This window comes from Vulpes lagopus, chromosome 3 (assembly GCF_018345385.1).
Source record: "Vulpes lagopus strain Blue_001 chromosome 3, ASM1834538v1, whole genome shotgun sequence".
NCBI classification, from domain to species: Eukaryota; Metazoa; Chordata; class Mammalia; order Carnivora; family Canidae; genus Vulpes; species Vulpes lagopus.
Window position 1 is genome coordinate 66,685,607 of NC_054826.1, and position 18,631 is coordinate 66,704,237.

An 18,631-nucleotide genomic window follows, 5' to 3' on the forward strand; every position below is an offset into this window, starting at 1 on the left:
TGCCCTATGACCTAGCCATTCCACTCCTAGACATTTACCCAAGAAAAAGGAAAGCATCTAAATGGACTTGGACGGGAAGGTGCACAGCAGCTTTATGTGTAATAGTGAAAAACTGCAAACAACCCAAAATGTCCATCAACAAGTGAACAGATCAACAAATTGTGGTATATCGATACAATGTAACACTATAGAATAAATCTTACTTAGCCGTAGAAAGGAAGAAACTATTGATACATGCAACCACAGGGGCGAACCTCAAAGTAATTATGTTGAGTCCTAAGAAGCCAGACACAAGAGCATACATTGCACGGTTTGCATTTACATAAAATCCTAGGAAATGCAACCTAACGCGTGGTGACCGGAAGCAGAGGAAGCGTGGTCAGGGAGGGAAGGGAACTTGCAGGGACGCGGGACGCGGGGTGTGTAAGAGCGTGACCGCAGCGGTGCTTGCACAAGAGCTCACAACTGCCGAAGGCATCAAACTGTACACTTTGGTTAGGTCACTACGTGAACCTGCTGCTTTTAAAAAAGAAAGAGGTAATGTCGCGTCCGGGGGGACACGGCCCCGTGAGCGGCAGAGCGCAGTGCAGACGCAGAAGTCCGTGCCCCGAGGCCGCGTCCCTGGACCCCGAGCTCCCGGGAACCCGAGCCTGGAAGAAAGTGCTGGAAGGGGCAGAGGCCGAGTTAGCGATTGCCGGTGGGCGGGACCTCGCGGCCGGCCCCGCCCCGCCCACCCCGCGGCCCCGCCCACCCCGCGGCCCCGCCCACCCCGCGGCCCCGCCCACCCCGCGGCCCCGCCCACCCCGCGGCCCCGCCCACCCCGCGGCCCCGCCCACCCCGCGGCCCCGCCCACCCCGCGGCCCCGCCCACCCCGCGGCCCCGCCCCGCGGCCCCACCCCGCGGCCCCGCCCCACCCCCTCGCGGCCCCGCCCCCCGCGCCCGCCCGCCGCCACCTGCCGCTCGGCCGCGTCCGCACCTGCGCCTGGTCTGCACCTGCGCCCGCCCGCCATGGTGAGGGTTCGGGGCGCGCGGGGTCCCGGGGAGGAAGGGCGGACCGCGGGCCGGATCGCGGGGCCGGATCGCGGGGCCGGACCGCGGGTCCCGTCCCTGCGAGCCCCTCGCCCGCCCCCGGGCTCCGGGAGCCGTTTCCCCGCCCCGCTGCCACCCGCGCCCCCGGCGGTGGCCCAGCGCGAGCTGAGCCCGGGAGAGCGGCGGTGGCGCGGCCGGGTGACAGGGAGCCGCAGCCCGGGCCTGGCCCTGCTCCCGCCCGCGTCCCGGGGCGCCCCGCTGCTGCACGCGGGGCGTGGCTTTGGGTGGGGGTGGAGAGGCAGCCGTGAGCCCGGAGACACTCACCCCCACCCCCTAACCGCCGAGGCCGGTTCTCTTGCACGTTGAGGGGAGGGGGGCGTCTGTGTGTCTGAGTGTGAGTAGCGGGGGGGTCGGTTCTGTGCTCCTCTGCCCTCCAGGCCTGCACTCCGTGCACCCGGTGCTGCTCCAGGGCCTCAGGGCCTGCCCCTGTGCCTCGCTTGAGGCCTGTGCCCGGCCCGGGGGGCCTGATTACACGGGGTCAGCGCTCCTGCAGGCTGGGTGTCCCCCAGGAGGGCCCTGGCCCTCTGCTCGGGCCCTACTTCAACACCCTTACCCTCGGAGAGGTGAAGGGGAACCCTGGCAGGGGAGGAGAGGAGCCTCTAGACCCAGGACGGCTCTTCTAAACAGCCTGTCTCTGGTCCCGAAGCCTCAGGAGCAGTCAGGACTGCGGTGACAGCTGAGAAGGCACTTGGAAAGCTGTGGCTTGGAGGGAGGGGAGGTGGGGAGAGAGGCCGGTTGTGTGGTGTGCAGAGGCCCCAAAGATGCAGGGCAGGGTGGGTAATCAGTAACCCGAGCGAGTGCACACTCCCCCAGATGGCCTGGGCCAGGCCTGATCTGTGATTTACTAAGCAAACACTGCCCCTTCCCCCGCTCGGATTCCAGCTCTCAGCGGGGCTGGGCATGTCCACCCCGGGCTGTGAAACTTGGGGGATCCTGGAGGACTCTCAAGGGCAAGGGGTGCCTCCTAGGAGCTCACCGGTACCCACCTACTTCTTTCTGGGCCAGAGAACTAATAAGCAGTGGGTTCTGATGCCTGGGCTGACATCATTCATCAGGTTGCCTGGATACACTGACCAGGCTTATCAGCCACTGAGAAAGGGTCGGCTCTGGAATGGAGCAGGGGTTGGGCACAGGATGCAGATCTCGCAGAGCCAAGCTCAAGCCAGATCAGTCCGGAGAAAACAAGTGTTTTCAGGAGGGAGGGAAAGATTGACTTAGAGGAGGCTGCAATGCTTTCCAGTTGGACCCCAGGCCTGCAAGGCCTATCAAGCCAGCCGGCCCCAGGGAGTCTCCTTTAACGGATGCAGATGGCACCTCCTTAGTAACAGGGGAATTTACTGAAGTGTCCCATTGGCTCCTCTTGCTGATCTGAAAGTGGAAGTTCTGGGTCCCTTCTGGCTCTGGAGCCCAGGGAGGTGAGTGCCCCAGGGCCACCTCGCTGGAGAATGGCAGATCTGGGGCCTGAACCAGTCCTGCCAACTCCCCCCAGGGCTGCTTGTGAAGCTAAATTAACCTCCCTCCCACCCTCCACCCCACTTAGTGGCTCGCTTTCCCTCAGCGCTCTGGAGTTTGTTTCAGCAGTTTCAGTGCTGGGATCCCTGATGCAGTGCCTAGGTCTGGATCCACCCCCCCAGGAACAGAACCGGCCTTTGCCTCCTTCTGTGCCTGAGGGTTCCACTCTTGGCCCGTACCCTGCAGGTCTGGGCTGCCTCGAGGGCACTTTGCACACACAGTAGGTCAACAGGCTGAGGCACTAGGTTTGCCAGTCGCCCTCGGCCAGGTTAACTTCCACCTTGGGTCTGAGCTCTGGCTCAGGCTCCCCAGGCTGACGGAGTAGAAGAGAAGGTGGGGATCTGGAACCCCTAGGCCTGGCAGCTAGTACTGAGGCTGCATGGGGGCATGATGAACATCCACTGGGAGGTAGTTCCAGGGAGTGTCAGAGGTGGTGTGGCCAAGAATCAGCTGGAAGGTGTGGTCAGTGCTGGCTCCTTGGCTCCTTTCCCTGGGGGACCCGGGATGCAGACTCAGACCCGCTTTGAGAATGATGCCTGTGCTCACGGGCTGAGGGGGATGTGCATGTGTGTGTGTTTGTGTGGGGGGAACCGTGCTCTTTTTCCCTTTCCAGGCCTAGATTCCTTGAGTAGCAGGGTGGCCATGGAGGTGAACTGGATACAGTCCACAGCAGGAAAAGGAGGCTTAGACAGTCGCGGGTACTCTCTCTGAAAAGTTGGGTAGTAACACATTCGCATCTGGGCTTGGTTTTGCTTTTACTCTCATTATCGAAAGAAACCTATGGGGCGGGGCTCTGTCGGGCTTTGGGGGCAGGGGTTGGGGGGTTGCTGAGCCCCAGTGACTTACATCACACCTCAGGATTTTCTGACCTCTGAGCAAAGTGTCAAAACCTAAGAACCTATCAGTATGTGAGCCAGGGCCCCACCTCCAGGGCCGGGTGCCACCGTCAACAACTCCCTGTGGTTGCTTTAGGCTGTGCCCCCCCAGAGCACCCGCGGAGGTTGCCTGAATGCCCCTCGTGACCAGGGCCCTCCCCTGGGTCCTGTAGAAAGAATGCCCGTGGGCCTCTGTTGCCTCTCCTAGGCTGGCAAAGCGCACAGGCTAAGTGCTGAGGAGAGGGACCAACTGCTGCCAAACCTGAGGGCTGTGGGGTGGAACGAGGTGGAAGGCCGAGACGCCATCTTCAAGCAGTTCCATTTCAAAGACTTCAATCGGGTATGTCAGCGGATGGGACAGTGTCTGAGACTGGGGCGGACGGGGTTCTCTCCCTCAAAGCCCTGCTACCCAAGACCCTCAGACACTACCCTAGTCAGGTTGACTTGGAGTGTCACCCCTGGGGACTGGGGAGCTGGGACCTGGGTTCTCCATATACCTGGAACTCTTAGAAAAGATCCTCAGAGGAGATGGGTCAAGTAGGATACTGAGGTACATTTTAGCAGATAACCAAAAACTGGCCAAGACTCAACACCTCTGCGGTGTTTCCACCGTAAGGCAGGGTCCTAGAACAAGACATTCCTCCTACTGAAGGGCCACCTTGAACTGCAGTGCAGAACCAGCCATGGGGTGCTAGGGGGTGACTGAAGCTGGAAGGGTCTTGTGGGGAGCCAGTCCGGCTCCCGCACGTAGGCTCTGCACCACCGGCCTCCCTCTCAGAGTGCTAACCTGCGTCTCACTTCACCACCGCAGGCTTTTGGCTTCATGACGAGGGTGGCCCTGCAGGCTGAGAAACTGGACCACCATCCCGAATGGTTTAACGTGTACAACAAGGTGAGCGGTGCGTGCCTGCCGTGGCCAGCCCGGCTGAGTTCTGAGGGCCCTTCCTTGGGCTTCCCTCAGGGCCTCCCAACCAAAGTTTGCCTGTCTGCCCCTCCGGGTCCTTTGGGCTCTTTCCTAGAATCATCAGGAACACCCCTGCCAAACAGTCAGGCTCACTACAAATTAAAGAATTGCACGTGGAAACACTCTGAGAGGACTTGCGGGCGGGGTAGACAATAAGTAGACGTTAAGAAGGTGGAGCCCACAGAAGGCAAGGCTGTGGGGAGGGGCCACGGTCCCTGCTGATAGCTCCCAATGGGTTAGATCCTCCTGGAGGTGCGGGGGAATGAAGAAGTAGGAACCTGAGCTAAGAATCAAAAAGTAGGAACCACGCTCGACAAGCAGACAGGACTGACTGCGGGAGAATGAGCACGGCCATTCAACAGCCACTGCGTGCCAAGACGGGAGGGTTTGCACTGCTGCTAGTGACTCGTGGGAGGAGCCCCCAGGGGAGAGAGGGGTGCCAGGGCCTGTATCTCTGGTTTGATTCCAGGTCCACATCACCCTGAGCACCCACGAGTGTGCCGGCCTTTCAGAACGGGACATAAACCTGGCCAGCTTCATCGAACAAGTAGCGGTGTCCATGACCTAGGCCCCTGCCTTCCTCTCTGAACGCTTCAGGCGAAGGGGGTGACTGAACTGGGAACCCAGGGAGGGAATCGGGGAGCCCTGAGATGTCGCTGCAGCTAGAACTGCCAAGTGGACCCTGCTGTGGAAGGAGATGCCAGCGCCAGCACCGACCTTTCTTCCCCACACCCCTCTTCATCCCCGGCGCTTTGTCACACGCTCGCTCAGCACCATCTTCCCTTGCCGCAAGACTTCCCGGCACAGTAACGGTCTCCTTGCCAGGCCATGTCCTGCTCCCTTTCTAGCACATTTCCCAGGAAGCGGTGTCTGAGATGCACACTGTCTTATCTTAGAAACCAGAACCTAAAGTCAACCCCTTTGTGTGTGACAGAAACACCTGTGCTTTTATGCCTCAAATAAAACTGTCACTTGGCCTCGGGCTCTAGAACCTTCTTTTCCACAGGTCAGTCCAAATTGGAGTCAACAGGCAGGGGCCCTTACTCTGTGGAAGGCACTGTTTGAGGCACTGGAGGGGAAAGTGGGACCTGACTACCCTGTCTTCATGGAGTTCATGGTCATGTAGGGGAATTATGCAGGACGCGGTTAACTACCACTAGGCAGGATGAATGATGTCGATGCTAGAGGCAAGGGTAAGAAATGAGCTAAAGGAACATGAGGTGATTGACAGGGATGTCTGGAGGCTTCAATGACTTGTGTCTTGAAGATCAGAATGGGATTCTTGAGGCAGGGATGGCTGAAGGGGCGCCATGAATAAAAGTAAAGGACACCTGTATGTATGTGTGGCGGTCTGAGGTTGCATTATGCCCTTCCTGGTCCACAACATTCCATGGGGAGACTTCTAATCCTGATAGTTCCTTACGGTTTTTTAGAGACTTGGCCAGAGTCTTCAGGTTTGCTTGCCCCTACTGTGTAAGGGAGAGGACAAAAATCCTAGCTTAGGAGGTGACAGGTTATTTACCATCTGAGCAGTTAAAGAGCAGATTCCTACAGATCAGTCCTCCAACCTAGGCTAGACGACTCCACCTCCAGGATAGACTGTTCCCACTAATATGCTGTAACTGGGAGGAGTGGGGGGCAGAGAGCACAGTCTCCTCTCTCTCCAGTGCATGCCACATGGGTGGCATTCCGCATATGCCATTATGCTAGATTTGGGGAAGCCCTTCTCCCGATGGCTTCTCATCTATGATCCTCTAACCTGAAGCTGACTGCATTCTAAGCTGACTTGCAAATGCCAGGATCTCTTGAAGCAGACATTTAGCAACATCACAACCCAGTCACCCTGGATGAGTTGGTCCTACAACAAGGGCCAGAAAAGAGGCAGAGGTTAGTGTCTGAGAAACAAGCATATGGTTGGTAAGAGGCACCAGCAGGATCTAAGGATTAACAACACTTATGTCAACGGCAGGTTCTCAGAAAACTTACTATCAAAACCAGGGAGATTCGGATGGTGATCTCCCTCCCACTGCTCCACTTCTGACTTCACTTTTCCTAATTGAGCTTGGATCTGATGACTGCGGATTAGGGGACAGAAGCCACCAGACATGCAATTATGGAGCACGTGTTAGGTCACCTTCCTGCCTCTGCTTACCCTGGATCAGGGGTTGAGAGACACCAACCTAGAGGATGCTACAGTTCTATGAAGGACTTTTCTGTGGGCCAAAGACACAAGCAATACTTTTTCAGAAATGTTTGTTCTACAATTCATGCAAATAACTGAAGCTATAGAGAAGATGTTATGGGGAGATTGTGGAAAAAAAAAAAAGCCCAAGGAAAAGGATGGCAATTAAGACACCAACTGGGAGGCACCTGGGTGGCTTAGTCGGTTAAGCATCTGCTTACAGCTCAGATCATGATCCCGGGGTCCTGGGATTGAGTCCTGCATTGGGCTCCCTGCTTCTCCCTCTCCCTTTGCCTGCCACTCCCCCTGCTTGTGCTCACAGCTGCACTCTGTCAAATAAATAAAATCTTAAAAAAAAAAACATAATAAAAAGACTCCAACTCAAGAAAAGGCTCTCAAACAGCTGACTTTCGCTCACCCCAGGTGTAGTTGTGGCTGTCAAGTCAGGCCTCTGTCAATACTTCTGCCATTGCTGGGTCTGGCTACAGGTGACTCATTGCTACCAAGAACCCACAGAGGAGGCAAGAGGGTTCAAGGCTGTAAGTAGCAGGAAACACCAATTCTTGGATGGGGGTCCAGGCCTCCTAACCAAGCATATCCTGGCTTCATCCTCTAGCATTAACCCCAAAGCAAGTAGGTGCTCAGGAAACTCGAGTCATGTAGCAGAAAACTAGCAGAGATGGCATCCCTTGGTTCTGGCAAAGTCCACAAATGGGTTGAAAAGCTGGGTTACCTGAGTGACAGCCTCCGGGACCTTTGGAAAGACTTCTTACTTGGAATGGAACAAGATGCCCAGAAGTTTCATGTGCAGAGAGATTTGGAGGGTTCCATTGGCTCTCACACCAGATGCAGGCTTGAAGCCAGGGCCCGGCTGGCTAGAGCCCACCCAGGAGGGCTCAATCCATCACTAAGGTATATGCAGAAGCAGATGGTGAAGAGGGAAGAAAACACAAGGCAGGGCCCATGCCCTGGGGAACTAAAGCCCTCCTCCAAGCAGGTATGCCCACCGCCCCTGGTGACACCCCTGTGAAGGCGCCTAATATCCGTGGCCGCACACAACCATTTCACCACGAGGGGGCGCTCTCCCACCAGCGGCCACCGCCCCACCTGGGATCTCCCACCTGCCCCCAAATAAGCAAATGAATCCAGCCAGTTAAGATTTCAGTCGTTTAATTACTGAATTGCTTTTTTAAGATATTATTGCTGCAATTAGGAAGGGAGCACTGAGCTGGGAAGAAGGAGGTTAAATACAGAAAAGATTTAAAAGAGGCAAGTACCATTTTCCAAGTATAAAACTGGTAATATTAAAAGTGACAAGGCAGTACAGTCACAACTACTTACTCAACATAGAAACCAGACAGTACAGCTTCTGCAGAGGCCAATGCAACATCTGCTAGCATATGACCTCGTGGAGACATTCGGCCTGCCTCTGCCAGACTAGGTGTTCCTATGCACAGATACACATAGAGTGGAAAGCCCACAAGTGTTGAGTCAAACTAAGGCTTGTGATCATAGTGGCTACAGTAGGTCCCTTTGAAAAACACCACTGTCCCCGGGGCCAGCAGTGCTGTCACAGCAGAGGAAGGGTCTGCAGACACTGGAAGCAACAGCACGTTCTAGGGGGCACATGCTTCTCCATTTTAGCAGCCAGCAAGCCACAGTGGGGCCTGCTGGGTGGTTCTCGATCCCTGGTCTTCCTCCAACACCATCAATGTGCCAGAGACCCAAGGGCATTCACACACGGCTCTGGCCACAGCTCCTCTCTCGGGAGGTGCCCACCAGTTGAATGACTGGAAGGTCATAGCTCCTGTATCCAAAGGATCTCAGACACACACACACACACAACCTTTCCTGGAACCGACCACCCCAGGAGGCGCACACACACACACACACACACACACACACACACACACACATGCACACATCAGCCCTGCAGTGACCCGGCCAGCGACTCACAGTTATTGTGGACGAAGTACAGTGCTAAAGACCACTTCAGACAAACCCACTAGGGAGCCTGGGGGAGTCTGGTCATCTCGGCCCTCCCGGCAGCATCCCCAGTGAGGGAGGCCAGAGGCCAGCAGTCTGAAGAGGTTGAATGGTTCAGGAGTCCCTGAGAAGGGGAATGGAACACAGGAGATTTTCTCCTGACTTACCCTAAAGGCCTCTCCCACCCAAATAAAAATCTCCAGACAGCCCCATTTCCCCTGGGGCCTGGGTCAGGAGGAGCCCAGCACTGCCCACTGCTGAGGGAAAAGGCACACAGTATGTCATCTTCAGGGGAAGACAGTGGCTCCACCTAGATCAAGGCCCCTGAACAGGAGCAAAGAGGGGAGGGAGTGGGTGCAGGGATTGGTCCATCCCTGCACCACCCTGAGCGACTAGTCTGATGGAGGAATCCCAGGCCCAGGCCCCACTGACAGTTGCCATCATGCTTTCCTATTCCAAAGTTTGTCTCATGCTAGCCGGGGCTGAGAACTGCCCAGTACCTGAGGGTAAACTGCCACAGTACCTTTGGGAGCTGAACATACGGAAAGAGGCAGGAGGGACGCACGAATGGGGAGAGAAGGTTCCTGGCCTGGAAGGCTCTCTCACACCCTCCTCGCACCCACCTCAGGTAAGTCAAGGCAACTTGTGAAGGTGCTCTGAGCGGTTCCTTCAAGCAGACCTATTCTCATGCATGATGGCTCATGGCAGTGGGGGAGTGGAGGACCACTCCGGGGTGGAGACATCTATTTGAATGTGACACTCAGAGAACTTTAGTAAAGGCTCTGGTTTCTGGTCAGCAGCAGCCCAGGACAGGGCTCTGGTGTGCTCTAAACACGGCCGACACAGAGCGGGACCAGGGCCCAAAGGTCCTGTGCTCTCTGGAAACCACTTTCCCTTCCTGATCCAGGGGAACAGCACACCAATGTGAGGACAATTTCGCACACAAATCTCCAAAGACGGTGGCAACCAAATATCCAAGGGGGAACCACAGAAGAGGGCCGCACCAAAGCCTGCCTTAAGACACTGAGCACATACATATACTTGGCCATTCCAATCCTGCAAAACAGGAACAGCGGCCTATCCATCCATGTCTCAGAAAGAGAAACTGAGTTGCACTAAACATGACTCTATGAGACAACTCACCTACTCAGAGAGGAGGCTGAGGAGGCCTCGTGCTTAGAGGGTACCTAACTCCCACCCTGTTACAAGGATGCTTCCTGTCCAATCAGCTTCACCAATCTGCCTGTGAGAAGAAAGAAAACCTTCTTTAGCACAAAAACGATACTCCAGCCTCCCTAAGGACTCAGGACAGGTCACAGCTGCCACACAAGGATTAAGTCAAGTTGAAAGCGAGAAGGTTAGAAAAGGAAATGGCTAAAACAATTCCTAGGGTAACATCTGGGAACAGGGCAAAATAATTAGGTATTGGACTCCTTCGGGGTCTCCATATTAAAAAACCACAAAGGATGAGAGGAGGAACAAGAATCCTGAGGATCAAGCCGTCTCATGGTCTGTCTCGTCGTGCTCTACGGAGCAAGACCAAATGCTGAACCTGTGTGTGGCCTGTTCCACACCCCGGGAACCACTGCAGGCCAGGAGCCCCTCGGGGTCACAGAGCGTCCAGGCTCAGCGGGGTTTCGGAGAACCATTCATCTGGCTGCTTGGAGTCACAGTGTCCGTGCTGAAGAGGCTGTCCAAGAAGACTGAGGACAATTCTGCGACCAGGTTCCTGTCAACTGTCGTCTGGGCCATGCCATAGATCGCACCCTACAAATCCAGTGAGAAGTCGTTACTGGCGATGACGGGTACTGGGACAGACATAAAGCTGTGGCTCCCATCTCCCCCTTCACACCATCTCCATCTTCTGTGTCCCTCCCCTCCCAAGCTCCATGCCCACCCCAGGCAGTTCTTCACAGGTAAGTGCCAGTCTGCCTTTCTGCCCAAAGGAACTGGCCTATGTCAAAGATTCCAGAGAAAACAGGCTTATTGTCCTTCCTGTGTCATAATTTTCTTCTCAAAAGGCATGACCACACCTGCCTTTGTATAGCACTTTCAAGTTACAAGATGCTTTTCTATACAGCACACCTCACTCAAGACCAAACGGCTTGGGAGTGGGTGAGGCAGAGGTCATCTGCTCAAAAGAAGAAGGTTTGTGGAGATGGGACAGAGGCAGGAACAGACTAGAGGCCACTTCGTTCTTCCAAACCCCCCATGGCACCTAAACTTCCACAAGAAAAATATCTGAAGTGTCCCTACCATTCCTGTGGTCTTTGCTTTCGGATTCTTCATGATTTGAGTGACCGACTCCCGGATGTCCTTTAGGAACTGTATGGCTACTCGCTTCCGGGTGTGCACCAGCGTGATGCAGAAATGAATACTATGGGCAAAGAGACAGACAGGTGAACCTCGGGGAAGAAAACGAAGTTCTAAAAGAAAGTAGCCCTCCCACACTGGAGCTTAGCACTCACTGCTTTGTGTTATCTGTGACAAGCGTTCCCAATCCTGGGAATCAGGGCTCTCAGATACATGGGCTGTCAAGCATGGGCAGGCACGAGGGCTTAGGCCTCAGCATGAGCAAGAACATCCTGACAGGAGGAACACAGCTTCCTGTTCTGTCCCGCTCCCCCCTCCCAAGACTGCCAATGGCTATGCCTTCAGTCACGTGACCACCAAGGGGATGCTTCCCTTGTATTTCCTTGTAGACAATAGACCCTTAAGGGTGTAGGGCCACAGGGGTTTTGAAGGACTCCAAGGCAAGGCAGCAGCTCTCCCTCCCCCAGAGGGATGCTGAGGTACAGAAGGACGGTGAAGGGCAGCCTCATTAGCTTAGCGGTTTAGCGCCGCCTCTCGCCCAGGGCGTGATCCTGGAGACCGGGGATCGAGTCCCATGTCAGGCTCCCTGCATGGAACCTGCTTCTCCCTCTGCCTGTCTCTCTCTCTCTCTCTCTAATAAATAAATAAAATCTTAAAAAAAAAAAAAAAAAAGGACTGTGAAGAGGAAGCAGCAGAGTCCAGATGGGCCTGGCAATGGCGCCACAAGTGAAAGGACACTGGACAGACCTCTGCCATCCGGTGAGGTGTTTCTTTACAGGCATCATGGAAGATTAATTACAAAATATTATAGAAGAGAGCAGTGGGCCTGAACAGTGAGAGGCCCTGTGGAAAGTTCTGGACTAAGTATGATTCAGGGAACAAGTCCATGTGCAAGAGCAATCAGATGGCGGTGTACAAGGTGGGGCAGGGAAGAGGGCGGGGGCAGGGCCAGAGGGTAGCTGTAGAGCCATAAAGCTGTTTCCTTCTGACACTGAGGAATTCTGAGGGGGGTGGGGCAGGGGGCGAGAGGAAATGGCACCTCACCAGCAGTCTCTAGGCTGCAGGTCAGCCTGCTACCCAAGCGCTCGGGAAGTCCTGGGGCCCAGGAAGGATAGGAGGCTCCTCTTGCTTACCTGGGCGGGAACTGCAGCTGGTTCAAGTTCCACCCCTTAGCCGTCATCAGGTTGAACAGTCGGTAGATGTCAAAGTCTCGGGAGCCCAGAGCAATGACTGACAACTGAGGATTCCCAAAAACAAAGATGCCTTTGATAGTTTCCAGTCTTAAACAAAAAAAGACAGAAAGGAAATTCAGCCATGGATGCTGCTCAGGTCATCATCTCTTTAATCATGCAACGTCTCTCCTATGACACTACCTCATCTTTTAAGGGCTTCAGCTCATTCACCTTTTAAAACCAGGCGGTGAGATGGAAATCAGTGGTTCCTAGTTCCTAAACATGACAGATGTTCAAAGGCCCAGACCCCACTGAGCTCCAATGAGACACAATCACCGGTTCGTACCCTGTCTGCCCAGTTCCCAAATTATGATATGCCCCACGGGCATCTGAGGCATAAAAGATGCACTTAAGAAAAAATCCTGGCAAAATAACCCCTCCATTGCTGCAATTTAAAAAGTCGTATGTGTAATCTCTAAAGCAAGAAATGGTAGAGCAGTTCTCAACAGATGGGTGTATCAGCTGGGTATATGCGGGCTTCTTTCTAATGACATATGCCTACTAGTCGCTTTCATTTGCCCTCCAGATTCTGAAAAAGCCTCCCCAGTCCAGGTGAGCCACAGAGACAGGCAGGGGACACATGAACAGGTGGGTCAGACAAACATACAGCCTCATTCCAGCCTCATCTCAACCCTGCGTTTCCCCCCTCGCCCTCCCCGTTCCCTCTGCCTCATCTCCGGTGCTTTTACACCAGAGACTCTCCGAGGGTGGGCCCTAGACCAGCAGCTTCAGAATCGACTGGGTGCTTCCCAGAAGTGCGAGTCCCCACATTCCCATTCCAGATGAACTGAATGAGAATTCTAAGAGTGGGGCCCAGCAACCTGTGTCATAACAGGTCCTCCAGATGCTTAGAAGGCATGCTCGAGTTTGAGAAACGCTGTCTTAAGCATTAAACTGCACATTGTATCAGCATCTGGTAAGAGCTGCCAGTTGTAAAGACATCCTTTGGACACGATGGCCTACAGATGAAGCCTAGATCTAACCCTCCAGGGCACAGCAGAGCAAGGAAGCTTCTCCTCCCAGGCCACTATCACATACCACATGCCTAAGCTGCTGTCCTAAGCCCTTGGTCCCTAGGGGATGGGGAGTGGGCTAGGCATAGGGGTGCTTGGCCAGGTGACAGCTCAAGCCCACGAGCAGACAAAGCCAAAGACGAGGCTGAACCAGTCCTCCACACATACTCTGACTTGAGGAAGCGAGTAGTTTTGATGATCTGTTTGGTGGCTTCAACATAGCCGCTCTCACCGAAGTGCATCAAGGCAGCCCAACAGGCCGCGCTAATGCCTCCGGGCCGTGAGCCCGCGATGGTCGGGGAAGCGTAGATGCCGCCCTGCCAGTCAGTCGCCACGAAGAACTGATGGCTCCTGTACTTCTTGTCACTGTATAACAGCACGGAAGAGCCTTTGGGGGCGTAGCCATACTGAGGGGGAGAAGCACACAGGTGAGAGCACAGTTCTGCAGGGCGGGCCTGCCCCACACTCCTCATGCAAACTCCTCCTTGTGCCCGTTTCTCACTGCTTCCCACTCACGTGAAGAATTCAAACTCAGAATGTTAAGTGTGGAGGGAACTGAAGGAATGGGGTTTAAACTCTCTCTCTGAGGGATGAGGTGTCTGAGGCCTCCCTCACCCAGCACATGACTCCAGGGTGGTACGTCAGGATGGAAGCAAAGATAAATTTCCACTGGAAACCAGGAAAAGGGTGGAATTCACATCACTTGCAGCAATTAAAATAATGATCTCACTCCCTTCCTAACTCTTTTGCTTAGTATTGTACTTCCTTTTTAGGAACATCATGGCGTTCAGAATCTACAAGCTACTGAATCAAGCTTAAAAATAACCTACGTGCTTGGTTTCCTTATAGAAATGTGCCCTCCTAATGAACTCTCACTGCTGCAAACATGGAACTAACTTTACCCCCTGACCCACACCAGGAGAGGTGTAGTAAGGACGAGGGCACAGGGGTTGCCCGGGTACCATGGTGAAATCAGATCAGATCCTGATGGAAGATTTGCGTGCATCACTTAGTCTGAAAAACAGGTCTCCAACCATACTTGAGATTAAAACAAGTTCTGCATAATCAGAACAAAGCACACATTCCTCAGGCTGCTACTCCTTCTCCCACATCTGTGTGTAGTTTCAAAGAGTTCCTGACCAACCTAGACTCTCTTCAGGTCCACCAGGGGTGGTGGCATCAGAACATTCCTGAGCACAAAGTTCTACCCCTTTTCCAAAGGACTCCTCCCTTGGCCAGCTCCTGTCACATGGGGCAAGAGCCTCCATAGCGTGGAAGCCACAGCACTAGCATACGTCCTCTTAGGAATTCCACTATTAACTTCACTACTCATTACCCTCCACCCTAAAGAATCTCAAAGCTTCAGGGAACATTTTTCTACGGGCCACTGTACTAACATGTCCCAGCTACATACAGTCAATGAATACGGAAAGCCATATGCCACAAAAATAACAGGTCCCTTTTCAATATTACCTGTCACCTATAACACCATACTTTGTCCCCTGAATTAGCTACGCTGGTGAGAGCAAAGAGCCAGATTTATTTTTTCTTTCTTTTCTTTTCTTTTCTTTTCTTTTCTTTTCTTTTCTTTTCTTTTCTTTCTTTTCTTTTCTTTTCTTCTTTTCTTTCTTTCTTTCTTTCTTTCTTTCTTTCTTTCTTTCTTTTTCTTTCCTTCCTTCCTTCCTTCCTCCCTCCCTTCCTCCCTTCCTCCCTTCCTCCCTTCCTCCCTCCTACTTATTTATTTATTTATTTATTTATTTATTTATTTATTTATGATAGACATAGAGAGAGAGAGAGAGAGTCAGACACAGGAGGAGGGAAAAGCAGGCTCCATGCCGGGAGCCCGACGTGGGACTCGATCCCAGGACTCCAGGATCACGCCCTGGGCCAAAGGCAGGCGCCAAACTGCTGAGCCACCCAGGGATCCCCCAAAGAGCCAGATTTAATTTTACATTTTGGGCAGAATTTAATGCTTGAATTTATCTTGTTGATAGTAGTCTAAATAATCAACTGTCCACTTTGATTAACATTTGGTCCCTTCCCTGTCTCACCTTGTGGGTATCAGCTGAAATGCTGGTCACACCTTTCACCCGGAAATCAAATGGTTGCTCCAGTGGGTATCCTGCTTTCTCCATAAAGACGATGAGGAAGCCCCCCAGACAAGCGTCTACATGAAGAGGTATTTTATATCGGACAGCCAGCTAGTTCCAAAAAACAAAGACCACAAGAGAATTTCATTTACAGCCACATAACAAAAACTTTGCAAGACACAGGTGGAAAAATGTACTGTAACCACAAGGCCCCTGTATACTGCATCTTTCATATTTTAAAAAATTGGCTAGTTTTGGCATTCCTCATAAAGCTCATCTTCCAAATGTATTTAAGCTTCAAAATAGTTCATATGAAATGTAGTATTTTATATTTAAATACCCAGGACCTCAAGCTCCCTATAAAATGGAGCCGGAAACAGCAAGCCTCTGATGTAGGGGTGGGGAGGGTCCTGCCTTAATAACTGTGGGTGACGAGGAGAGCGCACAATGGGGGCAGCACTGCTGGATACCACCCTCTGGTAGGTAGGCTTCTCCATGCGGCTCAAGAAATGTCAATAGGCTTTCAGAATATCCAGTTTCCACAGCTGTCTTCCTCGTGCTGCCCCTCCCCCCAGCTAGGAACTTCCTGAGGCTCCAAATAGAGCTGTCAGGCTTCCTATGGGGATCAGGAAATTTGTGCACAAATCTAAACTCAAACTCGCTTCTTCTTGCTGAGTACCACACCATTAGATTCTATTTTTAAATCTCAACTTGACTGCCTAGCAACCCATTTCTCTGGCGTACCTTGGCCACTTCAGGGACGGGATCTATGACACCATGAGGAAACTGGGGGGTAGAACAGACAAGCATGGCCGTGTTCCTGGAGATGGCTCTCCTCATTGCCTAGGGGTTTAAAGTTGAAAGGAAAACAAGAAGCCACGTCAGAATTACTCTTCATGCTGCTGCCAAGAGCACCCCAGACTACCAGCTTAGGGTTTGCACTCCTGTAGCGCTATCTCCACCTCTCCAACCCGGGAGAAGACCACCAGCACCAGCACCACCACCACGGTGGCAGGACGCAAACACGGCCAGAGGGGCATCTATCTGGGGAAAACAGTCTGAAGCCACAACACAGCAAATCATGGTGGGAGGAAAATGAGCATTGGGCTAAGAGGCTGAGGAGTCTGTGCAAGTCCCAGCCCCACTTACTAGTGTAGAAACTTGGGGCAGACTACTGAACTCCCCGCAGACTGCTTCCTCACCCTGTGTACTGCCAAACTACTGATGGCTTCTACAGCCTTCCTGGGCTGTCCTAACACTCAGATGCCATTCTTCCAGCAAGTTCTCCACACAGGCACAATATAAAAAATAATGACTAAAGGACTTCTATTCAGTCTTAGAAAAGAAAGCTTGCCATTTGTGAGGATGTGGATGAATCTGGAGGATTCAGTGAAGTAAGCCAGGCACAGAGTGACAAATGCTGCATGTTCTCACACATACATCAGCTACGACAGCCAAACTGAGAGCAGAGAGTAGAATGGCAGTTGCTGGGGGCTGAAGATGAGGGGCACCAAGTTTCAGTGATGCCTGACAGGAAGTTCTGCCCCGCTCATGGATGGCCGTGTGACCAAGCCTAACAATACAGCACTGTGTGCCTGAAATCAGCTAGAGGTCAAGAGAGTAGTCTTACGTATTCTAGCCCAGAAAAAAGAAAAAAAGAAAGAAAATGGTAACTATTTGAGAAGATGGAATGCATGCTCAATAGCATGACTGTGGTGATGAGTCTGCAATGCATACACATATCAGAACATCAAGATGGCACCTTAGATATATACAGTTTTTTTTTTTTTTTGTCAATTTGTCAATTAATATGTCAATAAAGATGGCGGGCAGAAATAACGCTAGTGCTAATAAACTGGGTAGCTTACTTCTGAAAAAATACAATTACTATTATTTCGGCATTGAAATTCAGATATTGTTTTGGGCCAATGAAAACCATAGGGAGAGCCCTGGGGCAAGTCAGTCCATGCTCATTTTACAGAGAGGAGAAAGAGATGTTGCTGAAGCAGAACCCAGGTGTGCAAAGTCCCAAGTCAGGGACTGAATCATCCTGCTATCACAGTTCATGAATTTAGGAAAACACAGAGCCGTACTCAATCAGCACTGGTGGCAGCTTGTCGGCTCTGGTGCCTACAGTCAAAGGCCTTTGGGGTCTGTCTGTGTGTGACGCTGGAAAAAGCCAGTCAGCCAGGTGCATCCCTGCTCCTCACAGTCCACAGCACAGAGAGGCCCTTCATGGCAACTCACCCGAACATCCACCTCCATCATTTTGTTCAGTGGAACCCGTATAATCTTCATCCCGAAATAATTGGCTGCTTTGTCAAATGCAGCATGGGCACTCTGGGGGGCCACACTAAATGACAGAGAAGAGGAGGAAAAGGACATTCAGATAAAAAATAGGATTCAAGAGACAGTCTAGTTAGCAGCTCATCTAAACCACAAGCAGTAAACTTCTAATTATTTTTCCTCACATTTTTACAAGTGTTTATATTGTTTTACTTTTCTCTTTAAAAACAAATAAGAAGCCAACTGCTTTTCTATAGAAATATTCCCCCTATGATTTAGGAAATCCAAAGCATAAATTAGGGCTGACATGTAGGACACTAGGGACTGGGAATTGGGATCAGATCAGCATCAGGCAGAGCCTTATCATGCTGGCCATCCAAAGCCAGGGAGACGTTGGGAGCACGAGGTCTCACACGACACATGGCCAAGCAGGAACCTAAGGCTGTTTATATCATGTCAGTGGTTCCTTCCATCTTGGAAAGCCCACAAGCCTGTGAGAAACTGTAATTCCCATTGTTCCTACACACTTGGAAGCAGCACTTCAAATAGCACTGAAATGGGGGTGCCCGGTTGGCTCAGTCAGTAGAAAATGCAACTCTCTTTTGTGAGTTCAAGCCCTACACCTGGGCATAGAGATTACTTGGGGAAAAAAAAAAAACAAAAACAAAAACAGCACTAAAAAGGAGACAGAGTCATTGTTAAGTATTTGCTTTCAGACTTCTCTCAATTACTGCACTCTCAAAATCAATGTTCCCTTTAAGGAAGGAAAGACTCTATCACTAAGCACCAAGCACTAAGATTTTTGTATGGAGAAAGATGGTAGCCTGACTTTTTCTCTTAGGCTAATTATGAAGCCCAGCATGAGATGACATGCAACCCTCAGTTACTGACACCTGTGGGCAAATAGTAACCCAGAGGATATAGTATAAATACTCTGGGTAAAGAGAGGGCCCAGAGAAAAAAATGCAGCCAAATATCAAAGTTATGTCCACAGGGTGGCATGACAGATAAATCTCAAAAGGATTTAAAAAATTTTTCCTCCCAGAAAATAGCCCTCAGATTCAAATTTTCTTATTAGGGAGCATTCTG

At 52.2% G+C, this 18,631-nt stretch overlaps 2 protein-coding genes across 4 annotated transcripts in view; one reads left to right on the forward strand and one right to left on the reverse strand.

The window, feature by feature from the left end:
* Positions 1-920: 920 nt before the first annotated feature.
* On the forward strand, positions 921-5,422 carry PCBD1 (pterin-4 alpha-carbinolamine dehydratase 1). Of its 2 annotated transcripts, none has more exons than XM_041750790.1 (4): positions 921-1,011; positions 3,685-3,816; positions 4,288-4,368; positions 4,910-5,422. In XM_041750790.1, exons 1-4 carry the CDS (start codon positions 1,009-1,011, stop codon positions 5,006-5,008), a joined length of 315 nt encoding a protein of 104 aa, XP_041606724.1. In that variant the 5' UTR covers positions 921-1,008; the 3' UTR covers positions 5,009-5,422. The 2 variants fall into 2 exon arrangements, with proteins under 2 accessions (XP_041606724.1, XP_041606723.1); XM_041750789.1 differs by lacking the exon at positions 921-1,011 and adding an exon at positions 1,975-2,067.
* A 2,353-nt stretch (positions 5,423-7,775) lies between these two features.
* Positions 7,776-18,631, reverse strand: part of SGPL1 (sphingosine-1-phosphate lyase 1) — a 56,720-nt gene continuing 45,864 nt past the window's right edge. For both annotated transcript variants that reach the window (XM_041749812.1, XM_041749811.1), the window contains exons 9-15: positions 17,504-17,609; positions 16,001-16,099; positions 15,218-15,367; positions 13,335-13,573; positions 12,055-12,201; positions 10,865-10,985; positions 7,776-10,375 (exon numbers count right to left, since the gene is read on the reverse strand). In XM_041749812.1, coding sequence (XP_041605746.1) covers positions 10,235-10,375; positions 10,865-10,985; positions 12,055-12,201; positions 13,335-13,573; positions 15,218-15,367; positions 16,001-16,099; positions 17,504-17,609 — 1,003 coding nt within the window. In that variant the 3' untranslated portion in view covers positions 7,776-10,234. The remainder of the gene's footprint in view (positions 10,376-10,864; positions 10,986-12,054; positions 12,202-13,334; positions 13,574-15,217; positions 15,368-16,000; positions 16,100-17,503; positions 17,610-18,631) is intronic.

Coding starts and splice junctions, on each gene's coding strand:
- PCBD1 (XM_041750789.1), top strand. CDS start 1,990: ATGTCCACCCCGGGCTGTGAAACTTGGGGGATCCTGGAGGACTCTCAA. Junction 2,068..3,684: donor TGCCTCCTAGGAGCTCACCG/GTACCCACCTAC, acceptor TGCCTCTCCTAG/GCTGGCAAAGCGCACAGGCT. Junction 4,369..4,909: donor GGTTTAACGTGTACAACAAG/GTGAGCGGTGCG, acceptor GTTTGATTCCAG/GTCCACATCACCCTGAGCAC.